The sequence below is a fragment of the Ictidomys tridecemlineatus genome, chromosome 4 (genome assembly GCF_052094955.1).
Source record: "Ictidomys tridecemlineatus isolate mIctTri1 chromosome 4, mIctTri1.hap1, whole genome shotgun sequence".
In the NCBI taxonomy this organism is placed as follows: domain Eukaryota; kingdom Metazoa; phylum Chordata; class Mammalia; order Rodentia; family Sciuridae; genus Ictidomys; species Ictidomys tridecemlineatus.
Genome location: NC_135480.1, coordinates 201105639 through 201132530, shown reverse-complemented (window position 1 = coordinate 201132530; position 26892 = coordinate 201105639). Strand labels below are relative to the sequence as shown.

At 38.4% G+C, this 26892-nt stretch overlaps 1 protein-coding gene and 1 non-coding gene across 10 annotated transcripts in view; both read left to right on the top strand.

The window, feature by feature from the left end:
- The window catches only part of Mapkap1 (MAPK associated protein 1), a 231391-nt gene that overhangs the window by 88414 nt on the left and 116085 nt on the right, over window positions 1-26892 (top strand). For 8 of the 9 annotated variants that reach the window (XM_040286329.2, XM_040286328.2, XM_005320968.3 and 5 more), the window contains one exon: window positions 22326-22498. In XM_040286329.2, coding sequence (XP_040142263.1) covers window positions 22326-22498 — 173 coding nt within the window. Of the gene's footprint in view, window positions 1-10220; window positions 10242-22325; window positions 22499-26892 lie in introns of those variants that run through there. The other variant, XM_078048220.1, reaches the window with a different exon arrangement.
- Window positions 18380-18451, top strand: Trnav-cac (transfer RNA valine (anticodon CAC)). Its single transcript has one exon. It is a non-coding gene; the product is annotated as a tRNA-Val (tRNA).

Genomic DNA, 26892 nt, shown 5'->3' with positions numbered 1-26892 from the left:
TTCTGGTCCATCAGATATTATGACTTGAGGATGGAAATTTCATGTGAAGGTTGGTTTGTGTTTATGAAGTCTCAGGTGAAAAATACAATTGGTGTGCCGAGGCACTGGTAGTTTTTCTTGGCAGAGGTCAGATTGGAGGTCTTACTTCTAATTTACTCTCACAGATTTTTTTTGGTGGGGGGGTGTGTCTCAGCTTTATTATGTATTATTGATAGGCTCTCCCATGTATCTTTCTGACTGAAATCATTGATGCTTAATATCATCTTGTTTGGCACATACCATCATTGAGGCAAAACTTGTATAGTTTTCCTTTCTGAATTTTCCTTTTCATGTAATTTTGGGGCTTTTGTAACCCTTAAAAACTATTGAATCAGGTAAAATAAATGTTTTTGTATTTTGTCAATTTTCAGTTATTTTCTGTTTGAGATTTGGTTAGGATACATATTTTGCCCTACTTGCATAGAAGTCCTATGTGAAATAGGTTTTAGTGTGTTGTCTGTAATGCTGTGGAAGGAACATATGCATAGAAGGAAGGAAAAGTTCATACTTCAATATATACCATGGCTCTTGAGTTCATGAAAATGTTCATTCAGAATGCAGTTAAGCAGCTTTTCCAAGAGCTTTTTCCTTAAAATGCTTTTATAAATAGTTTGGGAGAGAATAACAAGTTATGATGGTTATCTTTTGGAGTCAGTCAGACCTAGCCTTCCATCTAAGTTCTCTGTATTACCTTTGTGATCCTTAACAATGCAGAATTTTCAAATTTTTTCTTTTCTCTTTGTTCGAGTGTGTGTATGGCATGGGTCAAAAGGAACTTCTGCTTCCTGTGGCCTAAGGTTGCTGCTTAGGGTACTTAAGAAGGTAGTTTGTTTTCATTCTCACTAATTCAGAAAGTAATTGTTTGAAGTCCCCAGAGTTCTAGAAGCATCTTTTTAGGAAAAAAAGACATAGTTGCATTCTTAGACAAATTTATAATCAACAAGAATTCAAAGGTAATAGTGCAGCATCATCAAATAATATGAAGCTTTTAGACATTTCCCTCTTCCCTTTGATATGCCTCAATCTAATTCTCTGTAACTTTTAAGGGAAGCTGCATTGTAGGCCTCCTGTCAGAAATAAGAGGGAATTGCATAACCCACCTCCTCCTGACCTTTTGCTCTGTATTTTTTGTATGCTCAAAGACAAGAGAAGTATGTCTTATTCATTGTCTCTGTGTATTTCTCTTGATACTACTATTGTCACTTTGGTTTTTTAGTAAAGGAAATTGACTTATTTGAAACGTTTGTCTTAATCCTCTATGGAAATATCAGTTTACGGGAAGGTTAAGGCAGCTCGTTTGGTCTCCTCTCACAGTCTCTGCTGCAGTTGTTGCAGAGGAAACCCCAGGGAAACCCTGAGCAGGGCTTCGGAAGAGCAGTGGCTGCGCAGAAGACAGCACTCCAGACACTTTATCAGGTGCTGTCTGGAGAGCAGAAATAATGGTCTGCAGGCAGAAGTGCTGATGTCTCCACTTTCCCAACTTAGCACAAACATTGTCTTTATCTTTGGTAGATTTTGGTGCCATAGAGGCGGCCCCAAGAAGCCTTAAATGCAAGTGTGATTGCTTTTAGAACATTGGCTTGAAAGCCTGGCATTTGGGTGTTCCTTAACTTGAATAGCATCCACTGTCAGTGCCATTTCCCTCTCTGTGATGACTTGTTACTGTATACATCAAAGAATTCAAGAAGTAAGGGATGTAAACACAAATAGATAAATGAGAAAAGAACAAAAAAATAAATAAAAAGCTTTGCTGCCTTTGTCACACATCGAAAAGGCCTGACTGTAACGTAATGGGAACATAGCAGCTGTTTGATTAAAACTTTAGGATTTTTCCTGGAAACTTCAAAGTCTGTCTGATGTTTTTCTTTGGTAATAATCTGTGAGATGGGAGAAGTGGTATCCTAGATGCTGTGGGTATCATCCTAGTCACTAATGCTGCTGCTTAAGTAACCTCCTATTGGTGCTTGCTGGTCCACTGACATGTCCTTCCTTTGAAAGGTCCGAAAGCTGATTTGTAAATTATTTGCTCCAAACAGTTTTACTAAATGCAAAATAAGTAGCTTTGTATTGTGGGGAGGCATTTTCAATAATGGGTAAGAACTAGGACTCTGGAGTCAGGCATTCCAGCTTCCCAGTTCTGTTCTGTGCCCCCGGGCTGGTCATTGCATTTCTACAGGCTTCTTTGTGAAATAGGAAGAAAGATTGAATTGACCTCATTGTTTTGAGATTATATAAGCTAATGTTATGGATGTCAAAAAGTGTGGGATAGTGTCAGTGTTATACTAAATGTTTAATAAATATTAGCTGCTGTATTGTTGGAATCAAGAGCCACTTTCTACAAACAACTTTTATACCTTGTTTGTCTTCCTTTGATAGGAATGGTGTCCATTCTGTTTTTGAAAATTTTTAGTAATTTCTCCCAGTTTACAAAATTGCAATATTGTAGGTGATAAATGATTGAACACCAATGTTTTATGTGATTCGACTTAATATAGCAGGAATTATTTGTTTACTATAGGGCAGTGTGTCTACTGTGGTATATCATTCTTCTTAGCTTACCTATAAAGAATTTATTGTTATCACCATTTTGGAACTGGGAAACTGAGACTTAGAAAGTTCAACAAACTTGCCTGAGGTTACATAAGTAGTAAGTAGTGACGCTGGAATTCAAACCTCGGTCTGTTGAGTCCAGAGCCCATTCATTTTCTTTCCAGTTTTTTACCTTGTGAAGAGTTTCAGTAACACACTCCCACAGTTCTACACAATTACAGAAACTTGATTATTTCTTCTCCACAAACATAGTGTTCTATTCTGTGTACATGGACCTTTTGTGCTTCTAAAAATGGTATCATATTTGGAGCATAGCGTCTGCAGTGTGGGCTGTGTGGTCGTCTCTCTGGCTCTTTCAAACTGTGAAGGCAAGGAAACTAGGCTCTGCCTTCAACCCAGTTTTCACTGATGCAGTTTCTCACTGTCACTGTTTTTTGAGCATGCAAAAACAGTATGCAGGGAATGTGCCAGGACAGAATCTCAGTTCCCTTTAACTTTCAGGATAGGAGCTAGAATCCTTTATACGGGAGGAAACTGAGGTTAAATGGGTTACATACCTTAGCTAAAGGCGCAAAACCCTCAGAGCCTATTTTGCTTCAGGGTCCAGGTCTTTTCCACTCTGAGCCATTTTGTCCTCTCATTCTTAAGGAATGTTCTTAAAGATGGGAAATAAGGACATTCCTTTAATTTGTGGTGTAGTGTGGTGTGGTGTCCCTATTTAGTTTTCCCATTTTCCTTTTCCTTTCATCTTTTCTCCTTCCCTCCCTCTCTAGCATTCTCTCCTTCCTTCCTTCTTTCGTTCCTTCTGTCTGTGCATCTTTCCTTCCTTCCTCTGAATATATCTAATGAAGTTTAAGAGATTAGGACGTCTTTCCTGGAGGAAATTTGGTTCTTGATATATTCCCACTTGATTTTTTTTTCTGGCACTAAAAATTATTTCTCAGTTTAATTTGCTTTCAGAGGAATTATATTGTAAAAATAAGCTGCTAAAACAGGTTAAGTTGAATTCCTATCAGTTTCAAAGAGTGAACATCTCAGTCTTTGAATGGAGTCTTTTCAAGAATATAATTTGGGGATAATTGCTTAATATCTGAATTCAGGATAACAACAATAGCATGCTTTGAGTTATTCCTAAATCAACCAGCTTCCCTGTTCACTCCATGGGCTGTGGGGTGAAGCCTCTTCTGCTTGCAGCTGGAGGTTGCACTTCATTCCTTTGTTGTTCCATTGTTTCCTTTAGGGTGAGGGAGAATAATTAAGGAGAACATCTTTTCTGAGCAGCTGGAGCCAAATTCCAGCTGACTGCAGCACCTGCAAAGATGGCACGTCAGCCTCTGGGTGGCAGGGTGGGATGCCAGCCGTGGAGCCCACAACAATGGGCTCCAAAGTGCAGAGATGCGGCCATGCCGCACTGCTCCTGCCCTTCTGTGAGCTTCAGATGGCAGTAATACCAGTGAATGCAAAGTGTCTGTTTTAGACTAATTAGAGGGATGATTTGTGAAATGGTGGCTATTTATTTAATTAATCACCAGCATAAAGCCATAAAACCCATATTTTAAAAATCCCTGTTAGTTTGCCATGTGGTTAATAGATTGGGGCACATTAAAAAGTGACATGGTGATGTATTAAAAATGTTCCACCTAAGGTTCCTTCAGGAAGATGGGAAGCTGTCTGCTTTCAGACGCTAAAGTGTAACCTGCCAGTATTTGACCTGTCTGAGGTTTTAATATTTGTAAAGGCATTTATCTTTTGAATATCTTCTTCATTAGGACACCTCCTCTTGGAGGATTTCAAAATAAGTAATTTTATAGAATAATTAAAATTCTATGATTAAGTTAATTTTATTACAATTTCTCTTAACGATGAGGAACTATAATTTCCCATCAAATTATACCATGTTTACCAAGCATAGTAGTATCTCTTGTAACATAGGTTATTCTCTTCTATTTGTGTGTAAGAGTCATTTAATTAACTAAATAATAAATACAATAGCATTTTTGTTGCAGCTGTCAGGATTGCATTTTGTTCTGCTCTGGTATTTTTTTCCTATCGAATGGGAACAAGGATAATTGCTTTACTTGCTCAGTCTCAGCTCAGGTGAATTGTCATTTTTGGATAGTAGGAATAAAAATTGAAATGACTTGTTCAACAGTTGACACTGGTATTAAAAATGAGGAGAAATGGCTTAGGTGATAACAAATGATGTTTTTTTTTTTTTTAACAAAGTTTTGGTTTCTTTTCATTGTACACAAGCAATGTATTCACAGTCCATCTTATATGTTAAATAATATTTGAAGCTAAATTTGATATATCTTTGTATTCACTCTTTATTAACAAAAAATTGCTGAAATGGCCTGTGTTCCTGTTAAGGAGGTTAACTATATAATAAAATATTTTCCAGGAAAATTGTTTGTGTATGAAAATGTGTTGCTCAGGTGAATGCTTGTAAGGAAATTGTCCAGCTCTTAGGCTTGTGTTTCTCTGCTGTGTTGCATAATTACCTGCTCTGTTAGGAGGGGAGCTGGACTAAAACATGAGTATGTTAATGCAGCCTGGAGCTGATGTGGTGGTGATGATTACAATGCAGATAAAGCATTTCTCATAACTGCCGTTGCCTACTGGAGCCTTTGAAACATCTGGACCTTTAATTGAAAAATAGTGTGGTGCTGTGCAAGGCAGACATGCTAAGTGAAGTCACTAATTTAGAATACAAAAATATAATTGATAAAGTGTTTTATTTACATTGTATCTAAGTATTCATACTTTGTTTTGCTTTATATAACAGGGAATTACTGGGTTAAATTTTCATAAACATGGACAGTCTAAATGAGATAAATTAAGTGCAAATGTTAATGGAATTTTACATTGAAACTGGAAAACAGTTTGCTCCAGGAAGGTATACACTTTTGCATCTTAGGGGCCTTTTAGCAAGGCAAATAGGTTAGCTGTTTTCTTTGGCTTTGTGTTTTATAACTATCAGTTGGTAACATTATTACATTTCTTTCTTGTTATTGCAATCATATCTTGTTATTTAGTTAAAAAAAATAAAGTGTTTTCTGGCATAATGGTAAATGGCTCTAATGGCAGCATTATTGCCCAATAAACCCAAGCCTTCCCCACCTCTTGGGGCAGGTTCTCAGAGCCTGCCCAGGAGAACAGTGGAGCTGGTGAAGGGCTTGCAATTAACCTTTGTCCTGTGTTCACAGCAGGGGAACTGACCTAGCAGCCTTCCGAGGAAATCCAATTTAATTTAAAATGAATTTGAAAAGACAAATTAGCCATATCTATTTTAATAAGATAAAATCCCCGACTCTCCCTGTGTCTGGTTTAGTTAGAACCTCAGAGGAGATCAAACTGACTAAGACTCAGGAGAAACAAGAGGAAAATAATGCCAGAGGGCTGAGGAGACACCCTGGAGACCCTGGTGCCCTGGTGACTTGTCAGTTTCTGTGAGAGCAGGTCTTGTGCTGCCCATTTCTGCAGAGAATCGCAACCTGAGATGGACCTTTTGTCTCATCAGACCCTTTGCTTATGTCGGAGCTTGATGTTGATGTCCTACCATACGCTGCTTGCCCATCTCTCCGAGGACCAAATTGTTGTTTTCCTCCTTTGTCATTATCAAAGCACATTTGGCTACTGCCACCTGGGTAGCCAGATTTAGTAACAGATATACCTCACAATTAATGAGGAGCCTCTTAATCCAATAGTAAAGATTGTGGCTGTGAGTCGCTACTTGACCTCTGCTTTTTGATAACCTCATCAGAGGGATCTGCCCATATTTTAAGAAGCCGAGTTCACTTGTATTTTTATCACTGAAAACAGTATTTATTGAGTTCCTCTATGTGCCCAGCAGCAAGGAAATCTGAAACAGTTTCTGCTCCCTGCCTGCCCACCAGAGGTAACTCCTGGAAGGTGACCCTGTCTCCCTCTTTAATAATAGTGATCACTGCCAAGCTGCAAGCGCAGTGTGACAGGCGAGGCTGTAAAAGGAGCAGCTCAGATCTTCCCATGGGTCTCAACCAGAGGATGCCCATGCCCACCAAACGGGACCCCCAATTCTGATGTCATGGATATAGCATGAACCAGTAACCTTGGTAGTCTTTCCTAAATACTCAGGTTTTCCCAGGAGTTCTTTGGGGCTAGGGATTCACCCAGAGTGAACAGACAGGTGAATAGACCTGGGGTTTGAGTACTGACACACCTCCCCACTCCAGCTGAGGGGTTTGGAGCAGTCTGTGTAATGAACTGCTCATCCCTCAGCTCTAAGAGGGAATAAGCCGTCCTCATAAGACTTCTGGGTGTATTAAATGAGATAATGTCTGAAAAGTACTTGGACTCTGGGGGGTGCCCAATAAATGGCAATCAGCAGGGGCTGGGGCTAGGGCTCAGCGGTAGAGCGCTTGCCTCATACAAGTGAGGCACTGGGTTTGATTCTCAGCACCACATAAAAATAAACAAACAAACAAACAAACAAATAAATAAAGATATTGTGTCCATTACAACTAAAAAAATATATTTAAAAAAAAAAAGGCAATCAGCAGCTGCAACCTGCCGGTGACAGAGAGAACTGAGGTGGGAATGTAAAGGGTGTATGCAGAAGAACGTACTCTCTGCTTGTTCTCACTGCCCACCAGGACTGTCAGCTCTGTGGCGGTTCATTTCATTTTTGTGTTGCTGTGCTGATTACCTAATTGAGTAGTGTGACAGGCAGAGAGCACTTTATTTTTTAAAGTACTCTGTACTGACAGTTTTTATTATCCCGTGGATCCTGCTGTCCCCTCAGTTTTAAAAATAAAGTTCTCTCACTTGTTCCTTTTCCCTAGATTCTATCTGGGAGGCATGTGGGATGAAGACTGGATGGTTAGACTTTTTGCACTGTTTCTCAACTGTAAATTTTGTGTATAGTTGAAAGTGATTGTTTCCAACAGGAAGTATTGTTCCTGATAAATAATAATTCAGCTTCTCTTTTACTTGCTGCTGTTTATATTTCAACATACATTTGCAAACTCTGTCAAATGAAAACTCTCAATTGGCCTTTTGTATTTGTATTGTTTTTAATAGTGTGAAAAAAATGTATTTTCTGCTGTAGGTAAGCATCTTTCTCTGTCACCAGAGTTGTAGGTTCTTTGTGTCACCTTTTCCTATACAGAGTAACACCTATCTCAGTTATTTACACATGTGCATTTTGAGGGTGAAAGTGAATGTTGTAATTGGAGAAATGTAAAGCTATTTATTTCCATTTTGTCTGATGTTTTTACATTGTTTGCTAGGAGGTGCGTCAGGGACTTGAATTAATTATAATTACTGAAAAGACATACGCTGATTGAGCAAATAAAGTAGTAAGCCCATTTATGCCAAGGCCATCTAATTAAATTCTAACTTTGGATAAGCTGGATGTGCATGAAAGATTAATTTTAAGAGGTTTTTATTAATTTTAAGAGGTCTTCCTAAATAATGATTCAGTGAAATTTTTGAATTATACAATTAAGGAACATTGAGTTTTAAAGTGATAAAAACATTTAGCTACATAGTTACCACTGTATAGAAATTTGAGAATTTTAAAAACTATTCAAATTAAGGAAACTATAATTTTAAGGAGCCTTTTGACACTTAAGAATTTTATAATGTTTAATCAGCTGAGACTCAATAATAAAGATGGACACAATATCTTTATTTTTATGTGAAATAAATGTGGCATATATATCTGGATTATTTCCTTTAACATTTTTATAATTTTACATTCTCAAAATACTTCATCTCTGGAATTGTCCTTGCGGTAGTTGGAGAGTTATACCACAGTTTTCATATGATGTAGGAGGTGACAGAGTCTGTACTATAGCCTCTTCAGAGATCCATCATCTAGTAATGGAGCCTAGTACACATTCTCCATCAAGTTTTAATTTTAAAAGTTGATATTAAATCTTAAAAAGACTCATTATATTACCATAATTGATAGTGTTTAAAACATGTAACTTTTACTTATGGTTTTAAAAAAACCTATTTTTACTTTTAAAGCATATTGATTTTATTATATAAATGATTTAATAATGAAGAGATTCCTAAACTTATTCTAGGTGATGGGGCTTAGTTCATACAGATTCCCTTTCCCTGATATCATCATCATTATGGAAGCCATTGTTTGTATAATTAAATGCAAAGTGCTGTGTAACATTAATGATCTAAAGAATCCCACACCAGCCATGAAAATTCAAAACAGACACTTCGTGGTATCAAAGTGGCTTTAAGGTGGCTGGAGTGTACCTGTGTGAGAACACATTCTGGTACCTGCTGTGACCCTCCTCGGGCTGGATGGAAGGAGAACACTACAGCCCTTCTTTCACAATGACAGAGGGAAAGAGACAAAGACAAACAGATCTTTATTGCCTATGCATCTCAGCTTCATGCTTCAGAATATTTTGTACCCAAATCTGCTCAGTTTGAGCAATAGCTTTAGTAACAATAACAAGAAATACCTGGCAGTTGTGTAGTTTGAAGCTCATAGAGCTGTTTTTCATGGGAGGAAGGTGCTGTGGAGGAACCCAGAGCCTTATGCATACTAAAGCATGCAGTTCACCACTGAGCTGTACCCTTAAGCCCCACAAAACATTTGAACATAATTTAGTTTTACTTTATATTACCTGCCATATTTTTTAAATATTTATTTTTTAGTTTTACTCGGACACAATACCTTAATTTTATGTATGTATGTATGTATGTATGTATGTATGTGGTGCTGAGGATTGAACCCAGGGCCTCGCATGTGCTCTACTGTTGAACCACAACCCCAGCCCTCCAGCCATTCTTTTGAAGTAGATAGTCTTATCTCTATTTACAGCTGAGGAAATTGACTTTCAGAGGTGTTATGGGCTTACCAGTGTTTGCACAGCTCAAAGCTGGCAGTCAGGATCTAGACTGTCCTATTGATTCTGCAGAGTGTGGGGCCTGGCATCATTGGTTTATTAAAACACATGATGGTAAAAAGATGGTATGAGGAACAATTTTCTGCATTTAAGATTGAGAAAATGATAGTTATCCCTGATATAGTATGGAGGGACTTTTATTTTTTTCCTCTTCATATCTCCTCATGGTTTGTGAAACTGCTTACCTATATTTGAACATGAATGCTGGTTTCTTAGTTGATATCTTGAAACAGAAGAGTTATATGAGTGTATTTCTCAGACTTCATTTGATACCTTGAATTGTTGAAACCAAAAGACCTAGGTGTTTTATTGTTTAAGAAAGTGTCAGAGGGCTGGGGATGTGACTCAAGCGGTAGTGTGCTCGCCTGGCATGCGTGCGGCCTGGGTTCGATCCTCAGCACCACATAACAAACAAAGATGTTGTGACCACCGAAAACTGGAAAAAAAAAAATTTTAAAAATTCTCTCTCTCTCTAAAAAAAAAAAGTGTCAGAGACTAAAAATGTGAAAATTTTATTTTAAATAGAGAAAACATTTCCTGAGTTCAGAAATCTCCTTTCCAGTTTTGGTTCCCAGGACTGGATTATTGATTTACATTTGCCATAGATTTTATGGAAGGAAAAGTTACAAAGGTCATTGGCTTAAGGAAAGCAAACAGGAGGAGTATTTGCTGTGCTGTGTTCTGGAAAGACTATAGTAGGCTCACTCTGCACTGAATTTTTCTGAGTTCCAGGTATGTGAAGCAGGGGGCTGTGGAACGGGAAATAAATCTGTTCACATTTCCAGAGCGCTGGGACTAAGATCAGTGAGTAAAATCCACAGGGAAATTGCAGCTCAATAGGAAGAAACATGTTTAGCTGTAAAGATGTTTGCCCCAAAACCAAGACAAAGAGTTTGCTTCAGAAGGTGGCAGGGCTCTGGGTAGTGGAGGAGAAGGGAGAGATTGTAAGGCAGCCATTTGCTGAAAATGCATTAAAGTGGATGATCCTTATGGTTTTCAAAGTCTTATGAATGGCAATAAAACTGTTGTTGTTTTAAGCTATGAATATAAAAGTAGAAAAAAAAAGCATCATAGACAACCAACATTTTCTAAGCATGTAGGCCAGGCACAGGGAAAAGAAAAGTCTTATCAAATCCCCTCTACAACCCCTTGAAGAAGTAGTGCTACCATCTACACTGTGTAGGTGAGGAAATAATGACTCAGAGAGCTTAACTAAATGGCCAAGGTCACACAGTAAGTGTTGTTTTGGGGACCTGAGCTCAGGTCTGATTGACTCTCTAGCTTGTGCTCTTAACCACACTGTACTGCTTCTCTAGCTTCTGTTAATATGGCAAGGATCCTGGAAGTACTCAGATCGGAAGTTGACCTTGTTAAAGAAAGTGACAGTTGACGTTCTTGATAATAAAAGCTTAATGGAACCAAGGTTGGTGATTCAGAGGAAATTAATGAGATTTTGTCAATTTTATTTTAAACTTAACTTGTCAGAAAATAGTGTCCAGTGACAAACTATAGAAATGTTTTTGACAAATTAACTTGACTACAGGTGCCAGATCAGGGATATGTTAATTTAATAGCCTTTAAGTATCCCAGATTTATTGAGGGTTAAGATAGAACCACAAAGCCAACTCCATAGCTCTGAATGGATTTGTCATAGAATTTCATACAGAATCTATTCATATTCATTGCTACCATTTTGAATGTAAAAATAATGAATTCTTTTTCTGAGCCCATAAAACCAGGGTGTAAGTTTTTTCTTCCTTGTGTAGACCCTCTTTATTTTTAATTGCCAGGTAAGCCTGGCTTAGGTCAGATTTTGTTTGAAAACATTACTTCTGATCAAATAAAGTCCATTATATGTTGTCAAAGAAGTGATCATTTGAGACTCCTATACCAAGTTTGCATACTGTGTTATTAACTGCCAGGCTGTGGGTAGAATACATAGCCTTTGCCCTTCCTTTAAAAAAAAAAAAATATATATATATATATAATTAGTTATAGATGGAAACAATATCTTTATTTTGTTTATTTATATTTTTGTGTGGTGCTGAGGATTGAACCCAGTGCCTCTCACATGTGTGAGTCAACTGCTCTGCCACTAAGCCACAGCCTTTGTACTTCTCGAGGAAGTTGGGAGGAAGGTACTGATAGAACAGTACTGCAGCCATTCCTTGAAGAGAGTTTTATATTTTGAAGGCTACAAATAATAGTAGTCAATTTGCATCATGACATTATCTGGATACACTTATATATTTTATTTCCACATTAAAGTTACATATAATGATCTGCTTGTACAGTTGTGACTAATGGAATAATGCTGCCTGCTTTTTTGTCTCTTTAATTGCAAAAGCCAAGCTGTCTATTCTTTCTCTGTTTCTTTGTCTTAACACAGAAATTGAATACTTAGCAATATTTTTGAGATATGATGTTCAGTTGATTATTGACAAACTTTGGTGTTAAGTAGCACTGCTAACTGAATCTTTGTCCAACAGCCTTAATTCATGAATTCAGCTAACTCACTTGATATGGATAGTGTCCCCATCCCTTGTTGGAAGTTGAACCAGGGCCTTATACATGCTAGGCAAGGACTCAATATGGACAGTCCTAATTCAAAATTATTTCAAACTGAATAACATTTTTGCCCTCCTGCTTACTCTATTTTGAAACTATCAGGTGTATAATTTTGAAATTAGTTTTATACTAGGCAGCAATTATATGTCATTTTAATTGATGGAATCAAATAGAAAAAGATCTGTTATAGATGTGATGTTTTAACTCATCATGTCCAGTTTCTGTATATTTCAATTCTGTACATATTCTGTGTGTTAGAAGTTACTTGAATTTTTATGTTTTTACATTTTGTGAGCTAGTTATTAATTAGAATACCTGTGGTTCATAATACTGATCTCTCATGATTGACATAAAGACACTTTTCAAAAGAGTGCACCTGAACCAACATATATCACAAACTACAAAGCACTCATATCCTGTGTCCCAACAATATATCTCTGGGAGTATGTATTTGGACATTATATAGAATGTGAGAATATTATTTGTAATAGTGGAATATTGGAAACAACTCCCATTTCTTTTTTTCCTCACTTTCTCCCACTTTTCCTTCCTCCTTTCCCAGAGATTGAACCCAGGGTGCTTAATCACTGAGCCACATCTACGGACTGTTTTATTTTCTGTTTTGAGACAGGGTCTCACTAGGATGCTTATAATCTAAGTTGCTGAGGCTGGCTTCAAACCTGTTATTCTCCTGCCTCAGCCTCCTGAGCCACTGGGATTACAGGTGTGTTCCACCATGCTCTGCTAACAACTTCCATTTCTGACAATGGGAAAATAGCTTGATAGTGTCTCCATATGTTTAAAGTAATGTGTTAGTGAATTTTAATCATTCGTATGTATAAGTAATTACTGTATATCAGGCCCTGTCTTAGGTGCTGGGGATATAAGGTATTCCTGAAGTAGAAGAGGTACAGCCAGTTTACCTGGGGTAGGAGAAAAGTGGTAGTTCATGGGCCCATTTTGAAAGGTAATCTGAGGAGTTCTTTTAGTTCAACAAACTAAGCCCAAATCTGCCGTGTTCTAGGCCCTAGAAGAGTACAAAATGGATGAGGCATAGCTTTTCCCTTCATGTAACCCCCAGTTGAATGAGGCTGGGGAAGGATGTGGTGAGGGTAGGTACAAAAAATGTAAAACCGTAAGGCTGTATGAATCAAATTGCTAGGAGAGCGAAGAATGGGAATCATCTTGAACTTCAGCCTTCTTGGAAGAGGAGACATTTAAATTAAAGGACAGAAGAACTATGTTTCTTGATCAGTGATTGTGTGCCAGGTATTTTATATACATTTTGTTTGCTTTTCCAAGAAAATGGAGATTGGGAGAAGTTCAGTCTAAGGTCTAGCAGCTAAGGAAGTGATTCCAGAATTCACACCTGGACCTAGCCGACTCCAGGCCTGAGCTCTGCACTGTTGGTCAATCCACTTCAGCAGTGATGTCCTGGGACCAGATGGTGAAGGCTGCCATGCTGAGGAGTCAGAGCGCTAGCACCGGGGAGCTGGGGAGCTGTGGAGCTGTCAGATGTTTCTGACTGGCATGGTGTGTGATTTGAGAAAAATCACATTGTCTGCAATAAGGAGATAAAGGTTTGAAGAGAGGAGGGATTTAGAGATACAGGGATAGTCGTGAGAGACTGCTGCAGTGGTCTGGCTTAGAGATGATGAGGCCTGAACTGGGGCAGTTGTGGTGAGAATTGGAAGAAGAAAGATTTGAGAGTCATTTCAGGAGCATTTGGATATTGAAGGTGAGGCAAAAGGAGGATTTAGGGGTCCTAGGTTGGGTGACAGAGTAGCTGATGGAAGCCTTATCTGAGAACAGACAACAGAATAAGAGGAAGCTGAGGGGGGACTTCCGCTGGTCTTGGACATGTTGAATGATTCTGGCTGCCTTTGCAAAGCCATCAAGTTATGGAGAGGTGGTGGGGTCAGAACTCTGTAGCTGGTTGGTCTTCATGAGTTGGACTTGTGCTGAGGAAGTACGTTTCTTTTTAGACCAAACCAGCATTGGGGGCTTTCCCTTGCTTGGGGGCTGCTCTTGAAAGTGGTGATAAATTTCAAATTTGTCAGCTGATTGTGATTTTATTACTTTAAATTTTTCTTTAAGAAATTATTAATCTGTCATAGGAAGGTATCTGAGTTATAGTTTCAACTTCTTTTTTCCAGTAGCCTGTCAAAGCACCTGGCACATAAAAAACATTTTTATTCTTTTTTTGGTGATACTGGGGATTGAACCCAAGGCTTTGTGCGTGCCAGGCAAGTGCCCTTCCACTGAGCTACATCCCCTGCCCACATAGTATGTCCTTAATGAGTGTTTGCTTGATGCTTAACATAGGCTCCATTTTCAACATTGAACCAGGTTTTCTCAAAACTGAAGCTCTGAAGCCTTGAATGATACTATTGTCCTTCTTCTTTCCCTTTTTCTTTGTATTATAATATTTACTATTTTGCTTCTAATTGTAAAGCAATACATGTTCATTATAGAAAATACAGAAAAATATAAAGCAGAAAATTAAAATCGCCCATAATCTCATTTTTTCATGAGGAACTCCTGTTCATACTTCGGGGTGTTGGTCTGGCAGGTAAATACAGTAAGTGTCTTTTCCTTGGGCCAAAAGTTCTGTGGATGGAAGGGTAATTTTTTCTATCTCAAGAGGCCTTTGCCATCCCCCTTTAGTGTGATTGCTTCTGGGCCCTCATGACAGCTTGTACTTTTCCCTTCCACATCCCCAGACCTATTTTGTATTTTATTTTAGAGACAGGGTCTCATTGAGTTGCTTAGAGTCTTGCTTTGCTGAGGCTGGCTTTGAACTCACGATCCTCCAGCCTCAGCCTCCCAGGCCGCTGGGATTATAAGGCTTTGTTCGCATTGTACTGTAGACCTTCAGAGTTTGGTGAGGGTCTGGTCTGCCCTGTGGTTCACTAGACTTGGTCTTCAGATCCAAGCATGGCGGTTCAGCAGGTGTTTGTTGAATGCATAAGTGACTAAGAACATTGAAGAGGAAGCAGTTCCCCTGCTCTGTTTTGTTCCTTTCCTTGTGCTGTAATTATGCATCCATTTCCCCAGCCTTGTATTGGGGAAATTGCCATGCAGTAAGCAGTGTGACTTGATCTTTGTTTATTGCTTGTTGCTTTTTAATAGTTCGATGTTGCTTGCCTTGATGTATGATGAATACTTTTAATCCTTTGGTCACCTTATTTTTTTTATAAGTTAATTACTTTCTATTATGTTGATGGATTGTTTTATGTTTTAGATGATTCCCTCTAAATATTGCAACACAGGGACTATTAGATTGAGCTAACTGCCACCACCTTGAGCTTTTTCAGAAGAGGCCCTTTATTAAAAAATATATATATAATTTCAGTGTTTGTGCAAGGCACTTTTTCCCATCATCAGTACCTCAAGATGGAATTAGAAGATTAAAAAGATAAAGTGCTTTATTTATTTAATAAGTATCAACCATATTTATTCTGATAGTTTCCTCCACATTTACCTTTTTGTTATAAGCTAAGGAGGATAAAGGGATCCGTGGGAACTGTCCTAGCATACTCCTGTGCACTCCTAGAGCATTGAGACTTAGGAGAGCAGACAAAATCTGCTCCATAAACAACGGCTGCCCTGTAGCAGTGGAATTACATGGTTCTGGGAGTCTCGATCCCCTAACAGTTGTCCTGGAGCAGCATCTAGATTCTTCTGCAGGAGGCTGCTCTAAGCAGAGTTTCTAGTGTGTTTGTGAGAAAGAAGAGGAAAGAGGAGATGGCATTCAAGCCCAGGAGAGTAGGAATTGACTGCATTTGGAATAACTATAGAGGAAGAGGCGTTGATGTTTGAACTAGCGGCTCTGGAAACATATTGGCTCAAGGCTGAGTCCTGGCTCTTCTGGGTCATGGAGAAGGTGTCTGTAGCCTCAAAAGCCTTAGTTTTCTCATTTGTCATAAGTGTGATGTAATGGTAGAACCTTTTTTCTTGAAGTGATGGTGAGAATTAAATGACGTAACAGGCACATACACAGCAGAATTTACTTAAATTAGCTTTAGCTTTAAATAAATGCCAGTTATTATTATTAATAATTGTATTGTTTTTAAGGTTCCCGTGACATCCATTTTTGCCTCCTGTGACAACATAATAAGCTTATGTAACAAAAATGGGTCTGATTTTAAAAAGCTAACCCTTTTTAACCTAGACTTATGAAACAGATTTTATTTCTCCTTTCTTTTCTTTCTTTTTTGATGGTACTGGGGATTGAACCCATGGTTGCTCTAATGCCAACCTACACACCTCAACCCTTTTAATTTTGAGTCAGGGTCTTGCTAAGTTGCCGAAACTGGTCTAGACCTTGTGTCCTGACCTGGCTTCCCCAGTAGCTGCAATTACAGGAGTGTGCTGTCAGCCTGGCCTTATTTCATGTTTGTCATCTCTTTGAGTCTCCCTGTCTGTAGATTGTGATCCCCGTGGACCCTCAGCTCTGGTTCTTCAGGAGGAAGAGGAGTAAACATAAAGGACAAGCAGGTGCAAGCAGCTGATACGGGTCTGAAAAGGGGCAGGGGTCTGAGAGCCATAAAACCTGTTCAGAAAGATTGCCACTGCCCTGATTCTAACCCTTTGCTTGCATGACAGGGTCAAAACACTTGATGTTTGGCAAAGTCTTAATTAGCCACTAAAATTATTTCCAGGCTAAAAACCATGCATGGGTGTGTGTACTTGCATTCAAGTTTATGTGAAGAGAGAGTGAGAGAGAGTTTGTGTGCATGCGGGATATAGAAGATCCTTCTTTGCTTTATAATGTAGAGACAAGGCTTGGGGGAACCATCAGTTGATCTAATGTTAGATGCTAGGTTATATGAGAAGTGAAATTTCTCTAAACACTTTTTTTTAAAACTGACTTTATATGTTTTTGTCTTAGTTCTGACCTTTTCCACCTTAGAATGATAGAATTTTAGAATGTTAAAGATGAAAATGTGATTGTTCAAATCCATCCATTTTTCTTAATGACCAAGAAATAAACCCACAAACAAGGACAAGAGGGATGGAGAAACTGACATTTATTGATTTCCTTCCAAGTGTCCTGGTGGGCACCTGAGTCACTCAGACACTCATCCTGGAGTTTCATAGTTCGTGTTTGCTTGGTTGTTTATTTGTTATTGTCATTTTCGAGACACAGTCTTGCTGCATTAGCCAGGCTGGTCTCAAAGTCCTATGCTCAAGGATCCTCCTGCCTCAGTCTCTTAAGTAGCTGGGACTCTGGGCAGGTACCACCATGCCTGTCTTAACACATTTTTTTTTTTTTTAAGAGAGAGTGAGAGAGGAGAGAGAGAGAGAGAGAGAGAGAGAGAGAGAGAGAGAGAGAGAGAATTTTTAATATTTATTTTTTAGTTCTTGGCGGACACAACATCTTTGTTGGTATGTGGTGCTGAGGATCGAACCCGGGACGCACGCATGCCAGGCAAGCGCGCTACCGCTTGAGCCACATCCCCAGCCCCTTAACACATTTTTTGTTTTTGAGAGTCTTTACTATGCCAGGCACAATGCTAGGTATCATGCATGGGGCAGTAAACAAAGCAGATATCATCACTGCCCTCATGGACATTCCAGGTTGGGCGGGAAGTGTCTGCTGTGGATGAACATCAGTAAATACCTACTCTTAAATTGTTAAGTGCTGTGAAAGAAACAAGCAGGACCCATGTGGAGTGCATAATGGAGAAGGGCTTCTTTCTGTAGCATTATCAGTGAAGGTTTCTCTGAGTAGGAGCCAGATAAGCTAAACCTTGAATAATAACAACAGTGGCAATAGTCCTCACAAAGGTCTCATGATAGGTAGGTCTCATCATTATCATCATTTTACATATGAGGAAACAAAAGCCTGAGAGGTTTCACAACCTTCTCAAAAGCACACATTAAGAGGATTAGGAGCCAGATATACAGACATTAGGGAGTAGAACCTTTTAGAAAGTGAGAAGCACCTCATAAAGCCTTGAGAGTGGGAGATGCAAATGACAAAGCCCACTTGCTCTCACCTCATTCTTGCTCTCTCTCACAGTCTTGTGTATTTAGAGCACTTTCCGGAATCCAGCATAGCTGAAGCCTGGTGAGCACGCCAGGGTGTGGCAGCAGATGATGATGGAGAGGCAGGCAGGGCCTGGGTCATTTGTTGCCATGTGGGACATTGCAAGGAGTTTCAGTTTCATTCTGTGTCCTGGGAACAACTCACTGGAGGAATTTAAAGAGGAGTGTAAGTAGATTAGAGGTTTTTTAGAGTTTTTTTTTTTTTTTTTTTTTTTTTTTAAATATGTGGAAAACAAATTACAGGGGCTGGGATATAGCTCAGTTGGTAGAGTGCTTGCCTCACATGCACAAGGCCCTGGGTTCGATCCCCAGCACCACCAAAAAAAAAAAGAAAACAAATTACAATAGACGAGAGTACAATACTTAAGTTTGGAATCTAGAGATTGAGCAAAGGGGGATGGTTTTAAATTATGTATTTTCCAATTTTTTTATTGAGATAATGCTCATATAAAATTCACTATTTTAAGTGTACAGTCTATGGTTTTTAATGTATTCATAATGTTACCCAACTATTATCACTATCTAATTCCAGAACATTTCTAATACCACAAAAAAGAAGCTCCATATCTCCCAGTCCCTCTACCCTCCCCCCCAATTTCTACCAGTCACTAATCTACTCTCTGTCTCTTTGGACTTGCCTTTTCCAGGCATTTCATATAAATGGGTCAATATAATAAGTGACATTTTACCTCTGGCCTTTTTTTTTAGCATACTATTTTCAAGTGTCATCCATGTTGTGGCAAGTATCAATGGTTCGTTCCTTTTTATGGCCGAGTAATATTTCACTGTATGGATTTTGTTTATCTACTAATCAGTTAATGAACTTTTAACTATTTCCATTCTTTCATTATTATAAACAATGTTGCTATGAACATGCCTTTCCAAGTTTTTGTGTGAACATGTTTTCCATTCTCTTGAGTATATATCTAGGAGAGGAATTGTTGGATCATATGATAATTCAATGTTTACTATTTTGAGAGACTGCCAAACTGTTTTTCACAGGAATATATTATATTCCTACTGTTAAAGTATGAGGTTCCAGTTTATTTGCATCCTCACAAACCCTTGTTATTGTCAGGTATTTTTGGTTTTTGAGGGGGAAGGGTTTGTTTTTTTTTTAAAAAAAAAATCCATAACCATCTTAGTGGGTATGAAGTGGTATCTCATTGTGTTTTTTTAAATTTTAATTTATTTATTTGTTCTAATCAGTTATACATGACAGCAGAATGCTCTTCGATTCATTATACACAAATGGAGCATAAGTTTTGACTTCTGGTTGTACCCAAAGTAGGATCACACCATTTGTGCAATTATCCACATACCTAGGATAATGATGTCTGTCTCATTTCACCATCTTTTCTACCCCCTCCAACCCTCCCCACTCCCCTTTGCCTCATCCAAAGTTGCTCCACTCATCTTACCCCCCCACCCCCATTATGGATTAGCATCCATTTATCAGAGAAAACATTTGGTATTTGGGTTTTGGGGATTGGCTTACTTTTCTTAGCATGACATTCTCTAACTCCATCAATTTGCCTGCAAATGCCGTAATTTTATTCTCTTTTATTGTCAAAAAAAAAAAAACCCACTCCATTGTGTATATATACCACAGTGTCTTTATCTGTTCATCTATTGAAGGGCATCTAGGTGGTTTCACAGTTTGCTATTGTGAATTGTACTGGCTATGAACACTGATGTGGCTGCGTTACTGTAGTATGTTTTTTTTTTTTTTTTTTTAAATCCTTTGGGTATATAGATCAAGGAGTGGGATAGCTGGGTCAAATGGTGGTTTCATTCCAAGTTTCCTAAGAAATTCCATACTGCTTTCCAGATTGGTTGTACCAATTTGCAGTCCCACCAGTAATGTATGAGCATGCCCTTTCTCCCAACTTCTTTGCCAACACTTATTGTTGTTGGTATTCTTGATAACTGCCATTCTGACTGGAGTGAGATGAAATCTTAGAGTAGTTTTGATTTGCATTTCTCTAATTACTAGAGATGTTGAACATTTTTTCATATATTTGTTGATTGATTGCATATCTTCTGAGAAGTGTCTGTTCAGTTCCTTAGCCCATTTATTGATTAAGTTGTTTGTTTTTTCATTTGTTTGCTGGCCATTTATATATCTTCTTTGGACACGTCTGCTCAGATCCTTTGCCAGTGTTTTAATTGGATCACCTTCATGTTGAGTTGTGAAAATTCTTAATATATTCTAGATAGTAGACCCTTATCAGATACATGTTTTGCAGATATTTCTTTCTATTCTGTGGGTTATGTTTTTCACTTTCTTGATAGTGTCCTTTGAGTTACAAAATTTTAAAATTTTGATGAATCGAATTTATTTTTTGTTGTTTGTGCTTTTGGTGTTGTTTTAAAGAAATTGTTCCCTAATCAAATTCAGGAAGACTTATACTTTTTGTTTCTATGAATGGGCTTTATAGCTTTACTTCTTATATTTAGATCTTCAATCCATTTTGAATTAATATTTGAATACAGTATTAGCAGGAGTTCAAATTCATTCATTTGCATGTGACTATTCAGTTGTCCCTGGCATCATTTGTTGAAAGACAGTTCTTTCCCTGTTGAAGTATATTTTGGGGGTAGACACACAAGAAGTTGCTAGGGGGATAGGTGGGCAGTAGGAGTGGGAAAGAGGACTCAAGACTACTGCCTTAAGCAGCTGGCATCATGGTGGTGGCACTTACTGAAATGAAGGGTCTGTTATGAGTAAGGATGGGCAGGAATGAACAACAATGAAGTGCTCCATTGTGAACTTAAGTTGCCTGTGACACTTTTCTGCATACGGCATATGGACATGTTTGTGGGTGAGAAAGAAGACAGATGAACTCAGGACTTCAGTGAGGGAGAGGAGTGACCAGGAGGTTGGTGAATAACAGAAACAGAAAAGGAGAGGAAGAGGGTGGAGTAGTTAAGATTTGGACCTTAAAGGAACTGGGATTTTTGGAAGAAAGGGGAAGTAGCCTGAATGGTGGTACAAGCCTGTAATCCCAGGGTCTAGGGAGGTTGAGGTGGGAAGACCATAAGTTCAAGGCCAGCCTCAGAACACTTTAGTGAGGCCCTGTGCAATTTAACAAGACCCTGTCTCAAAATAAAAATAACTGTGAACTTAGCTCAGTGGTAAAGCACCCCTAGGTTCAATTCCCAGTACCAAAAAAGAAAGGGGGAGAGGAAGTAATAGTTTGAAAGAAGTGTTAATGGAAACAAGAATACCTACTCTATGTCCTGGCCTTGAGGATTTATTTATTTATTTTTAATAAAAAAGAAAAAGAGTTGGATGTGGTGATGCTCACCTATAATCCTAGCTATTTGGGAGACTGAAATAGGAGGATTGAAAGTTTTAGTCCAGCTAGGCAACTTAGCAAGACCCTGTCTCAAAAAACAAACAAACAACACTTCTCTTAAGGAGGACAGCCAGAGGAAAGGATCCTCAATAAACACCAGGTTTTGATTAAGATTCAGAGAGGCTGAAGGAGTTTTTATTACAAAGCAGCTGAGGATTTATGAACATTGCTTAGTGCAGGAGCTTGAGGACTCAGTGGAAGGTTCAGGAGGGAAGAGCAGGTGTGGGCGATAGGCAGAGCACTGTGAGGATGGGCAGTCATCAAAGACCATGGACCCTTCAACTTGTGTGGCACTGAAGTAAACAGGTATGCTACATAGTAGACATAGTCCCAGTAGTTTCTGAGAAGGCAAGCACTTAATTCCAGGGCAAATGCTTCCCCAGAGAGTGTGGCAACTTCCTAGGCAGCTTATCTCAACATCTCCAGGAGACACTTTTCAGTGGTGGATTCCAGGGAGGACAGCTGATGCCACAGAGTTCTGATGGTGAGTTCTCCAAGGTCATATTGAGTTAGCACCAATAGCTAGTTACTACTATGCCAAACGTCAGCTCTGATCACTGCTCTTGCTCGTTCATCTTGGTTGTGGTGCTCATTTACCTTCCTGCTGGGAGAGATCGATTCATTGTACCCTTAGAAAATGAAAACTAAAGGAAAAATACCCTTGAAGCTAGACAGTGTTCTGCTTTGGGACCAGTAGAGGCTCAGAGTAGGTCTGTGCAGAAAGGATGAGCAGTGGCTGGGCCGCACCTGGGCCTGAGAGTAATGGTTGTGACCTCTGTGGGCTGCACAACCCTGGCTGTGGGCTTCACTCTTGCATGTGCTCTGTTCACAGGGTCACGTAGGCACAACTGCAACCAAGAAGATCGATGTCTACCTCCCCCTGCACTCAAGCCAGGATAGACTGCTGCCAATGACCGTGGTGACAATGGCCAGCGCCAGGGTACAGGACCTCATTGGGCTCATCTGTTGGCAGTATACAAGCGAAGGACGGGAGCCGAAGCTCAAGTAATCCTTTCTGGTTTTGATTGCTCTAGTTTCTGGCAGATTTCTGGTCACCAAAACTGTATTCTTGGCCAAGTCAGTCTTTCTAGGCATTGGCCTGGGAACCAGAGCTCCATACTGATCCAGTTCAGGGTGCTCACCAGACTTTGGGCCTGTGTATCTCAGCCTACCTCAGAAATCTGCTTGCAAAACAGGCTTATCTTCATAAATATAAACATGAGAAAATGAATTTTAACAATTCCCCCAAGCCCTTATATTATACCTGCCAACGAAAGCAGTGTGGGAGGTAATGGGAAGGAACTGATGTTGAGCACCTACCACAAGCATGCCCTGGGCTGAGTACTTCATAACGGGTGTCCTTTTGATTCTCCCAGCTTCCTATTATATGATCCTCTCTCTGCAGAGGGGAAAACTCAGGGTCAGAGAGTTGTCACTTGCAGAAGGTTACACCAATGGGAGATGACATAGTCAGGATTTGATTTCAGTTTGGTCTAATGTCAGTCCTTACTTTATTTCCTTTTGCTTTCTGTAGAATTTTAGTCTGTATTTTTGTTTTCTTTGTTATCAGTCAGTGGCTAATTTTTTTCCCCTCAATCACTAGGTTGTATTCCTCATTAAAAAATTAAATATTTTGTGCTTGAAAGTAGAATCTCTGTGCCTGGACATTCCAACTTGAATTTTAAAGTGCTTTGCTGTATTGGCTCTCCCTTACTTGAATTTCTTCTCTGACAGGTGTTCTCTTCTAGTTCTTTCTAGCAATAGAGATTGGAATATGGTAAAATATAGTGAATGCCTTTTTTTGAAAACAGGTTCTCAGGGAAACTTTCTTCTCCCCTCTCCCATTTTTAGAGTTAGCAGAGTTTTTCTTTAAGCACATTAAAAATTTGCACATAAAATTAATTATTCTTTAAACTTCTTCTCCTTCTCCTTCTTCTTTTTTTAAATTTATTTGTACCAGGGATTGAATTCAGGTGCACTCAATCACTGAGCCACATCCCCAGCCCTATTTTGTATTTTGTTTAGAGACAGGATCTTGCTAAGTTACTGAGGCTGGCTTTGAACTTGCAATCTTCCTGCTTCAGCCTTCTGAGTTGCTAGGATTACAGGCGTGCGTTACCGTGCCCAACTTCTTTAAAGTTTTTATTGAAATTTTCATCCATTTTGCCTGAATAAGTTGTGGATATAAAGATAATCTTTATTGCTCTGGTGAAAATGGAAGAAAGCCTTTCCAACCAGAATAACATCAAGCTCAGACAAGGGTAAGTCAGCTGGTCTCCTGAGGCTGTGATGCTGACCCTTTTCAGCATGAAGTGGGAATGGTGAAACATTAAAGGAAGCCATGGCACTAATGGCTTTGTATTGCCTGATTTTATTCTTGAAATGTTTCTTAGTGTGGGTGTTGTGGCACATGCCTGTAATCCCAGCTAGTCAGGAGGCTGAGGCAGAAGGATCACAAATTCAAGGCCGGCTCAGACAAGTTAGTGAGATCCTGTCTCAAAATAAAAAGTACTGGGAATGGGACTCGGTGGTTGTTGAGTGCTGCTGGATTCAATCCTTTGTTTAAAAAAATATTAGATAATTTTAGATAATTATATCAAAGAAGATGAGAGGGGAAAGTTCAGTGTGTAACTCAAGTGTGCTAAGTTTGTGTCTAGATTAGAGAGAGTGGAGCCACCAGACACACAAGTGAGTCCTAAGTGAAACTTATGCAAATGTAAAATGCAAGAGTGACCACTAAGGAAAAAATTATATGGCTTTCTAAACATGAAAGAGAAAAATGAGTAATGAAAGTTTATTGATTCAGCTACAGGCAAGGAAGAAGAAGAATGAAAAGAAACAGTAAATGTAACACAAGATGTAGACTTGTCCATCTAGATGTACAGACAAGGAAGAAGAAGAATGAAAAGAAACAGTAAATGTAACACAAGATGTAGACTTGTCCAGATGTATCATTAAACACAAATTGCCACACATCCTCATCAGCATTTGGTTTGTTAGTATTTTGGATTTTAGCTATTTTAATAGGTATATACAGGTATCTCGTGTTTTATTATTAATGTTGAGCACTTTTTCCACATGTGTATCTACTATCTTTTTCTTCTTTGGTGAGATATTCATATTTTTTGTCTGTTTTAATTGAAATTTTGTTTCCTTATTGATGAGTTTTAACTTATTTGTATATTTTAGAAAAAAGTTCTTTAGAAGTTTTGCAAGAAGTTTCCTAATCTATGGCTTATCTTTTCATTCTCTTAACATTATTTTTTACAGAGCAGAAGTTTTAAATGTTAATTAACTTCAGCTTATTTTTTTTCTTTTGTGGATTGTGCTTTTAGAGTTAGATCTACAAAGTCATCACCATCCAAATCCAAAGTCATCTAGTTTTCTGTCCTTAGTTATCTTCTAGAAGTTTTATAGTTTTGTGATTTAGATTTGTGATTAGATTTGTGATTTAGATTTAGATCTGTGATCCTAGGCTTGTGATGTAGCTCAGTGGTTAAGTGCTTGCCTCAAATGTGGGGGAACAAGGTCCTGGGTTCCATCCCCCAGGACTTTTAAAAAACCAAAAATAAATAAATGATCTATTTTGAGGGTATTTTTTAGGGGGCAGTGAGGGGAAGGTCTAAGGTCTGTTTCTGGATTCTATATTTTCATGTGGATGTCTGGTTGCTCCATCACCATTTGCTGAAAAGACTGTTTGTTCCATTGGATTGCCTTTGCTCTTGTGTCAAAGATTAGGTCTGTGTTTCTGTAGGCCTATTTCTTATCTGCAAGATTTTAAAAAATATTCCTTAATTTGGGGCTGGGGTTGTAGCTCAGCGGTAGAGGGCTCACCTAGCATGTATGAGGCACTGGGTTCAATCCTCAGTACCACATAAAAACAAATAAATAAAACAAAGGTATTGTGTCCAATTATAACTAAAAAATATTTTTAAAAATTTCTTAATTTATATTTGATTCAAGAGTAAAACAATTTTTGAGAGAAAAATAAAATTCAGTGTGGTTTTACTATGTCATCAACTTGGTTTACATCCACTCTTTGTACAAAGTCATCAACTTGGTTTACATCCACTCTTTGTACAAAGTCACATTTACTATACTTAATAGATAATTTAAGGGATTTTCAAGAGTCATTTTGACTATTCCATTTCTGATGTAGAGACTTTAATCATATATTACGACTCTTTTTATATATTAGAATGGCCCTTCCTTGCCTTCTTCCTTGCAGTGTCCCCTCAGCATTCACCATAAATGTGATTGCTATTTATCATGCTCTTGATAGGTGAGCTACTAAAAGCTTGAGAAGTTTGCTCTAGTCCAGAAGCTAGAGTAGAGTGCCTTGGAGATTATGGCTAAGCTCAGAGCTTTCAAAAAGGAATATAATACAAACTGCAGATGTGAGGAGCATGCGTCATTTTAAATGTTCTGGTAATCACATTTATAAAAATTAACAAAAGGTGAAATTAATTTATAGTATATTTAAAAATATTTTTAGTTATAGATGGATATAATACCTTTATTTTATTTATTTATTTTTTATGTGATGCTGAGGGTCAAACCTAGTGCCTCACATGTGCTAGGCAAGTGCCCTACTGAGACACAACCCCAGCCCTTATAATATCTTTTATTATATCCAAAATGATATCATTTGAACATGTAACACAAAAATTATTAATGAGATATATTATGTTCTTGTTTTGGTCATAAGCCTTCATTATCTGATGTTTATTTGTAACTTACAGCATACCTCAGTTTAGATTATCCACATTTCAAAAATGTTTACTAGCCCCATGTAGCTTATGGATACCATATTGAATAGTGCACCATATACTAAGAGAGCTGCACCATATACCATGGAGATCATCATTCTGTGGTGAGTTTACTAATTATGACAGAATCTCACCTATCTAGAGCTCTTGGGAAAGTTGGTGGGTTTTGTAGATAGTTGAGGGTTTATCTCATTAAATATCAAATTTCATTTTGATAATTTTTCATAAAAGCTGTCTAAAATATGTTAATATCATTATCTGCCTTCTTAGAGTATAAGATAATGGTTAAAAGTGTGGGACGTAAGGTGTAGCCTCAGTTTTAAGTCTGGTGTTAATGTAGCAGCAGAATGATCTTGGATGGATTACTTAAGCCCCATGTAGTATGGTTTTCTCTTGTCTAGAATGAGGTAGAAGCTATCTAATAGGATATTTATGTAAATGAAACTTGAAAATACATGGCAAATACTTAAGTATATGTATCTGCTGTTACTAAGTACTATAGCCAGCTACTGCTGGAACCAGTACCAATAATAGTTCAGCAGGAAAGATAGTAAAGCCTGTTCTTGATGAATCGAGGACCCTGCTCTGAGTCCTGTGGGTTTATGACGGTGTGTAGATGTGTGACCTTAT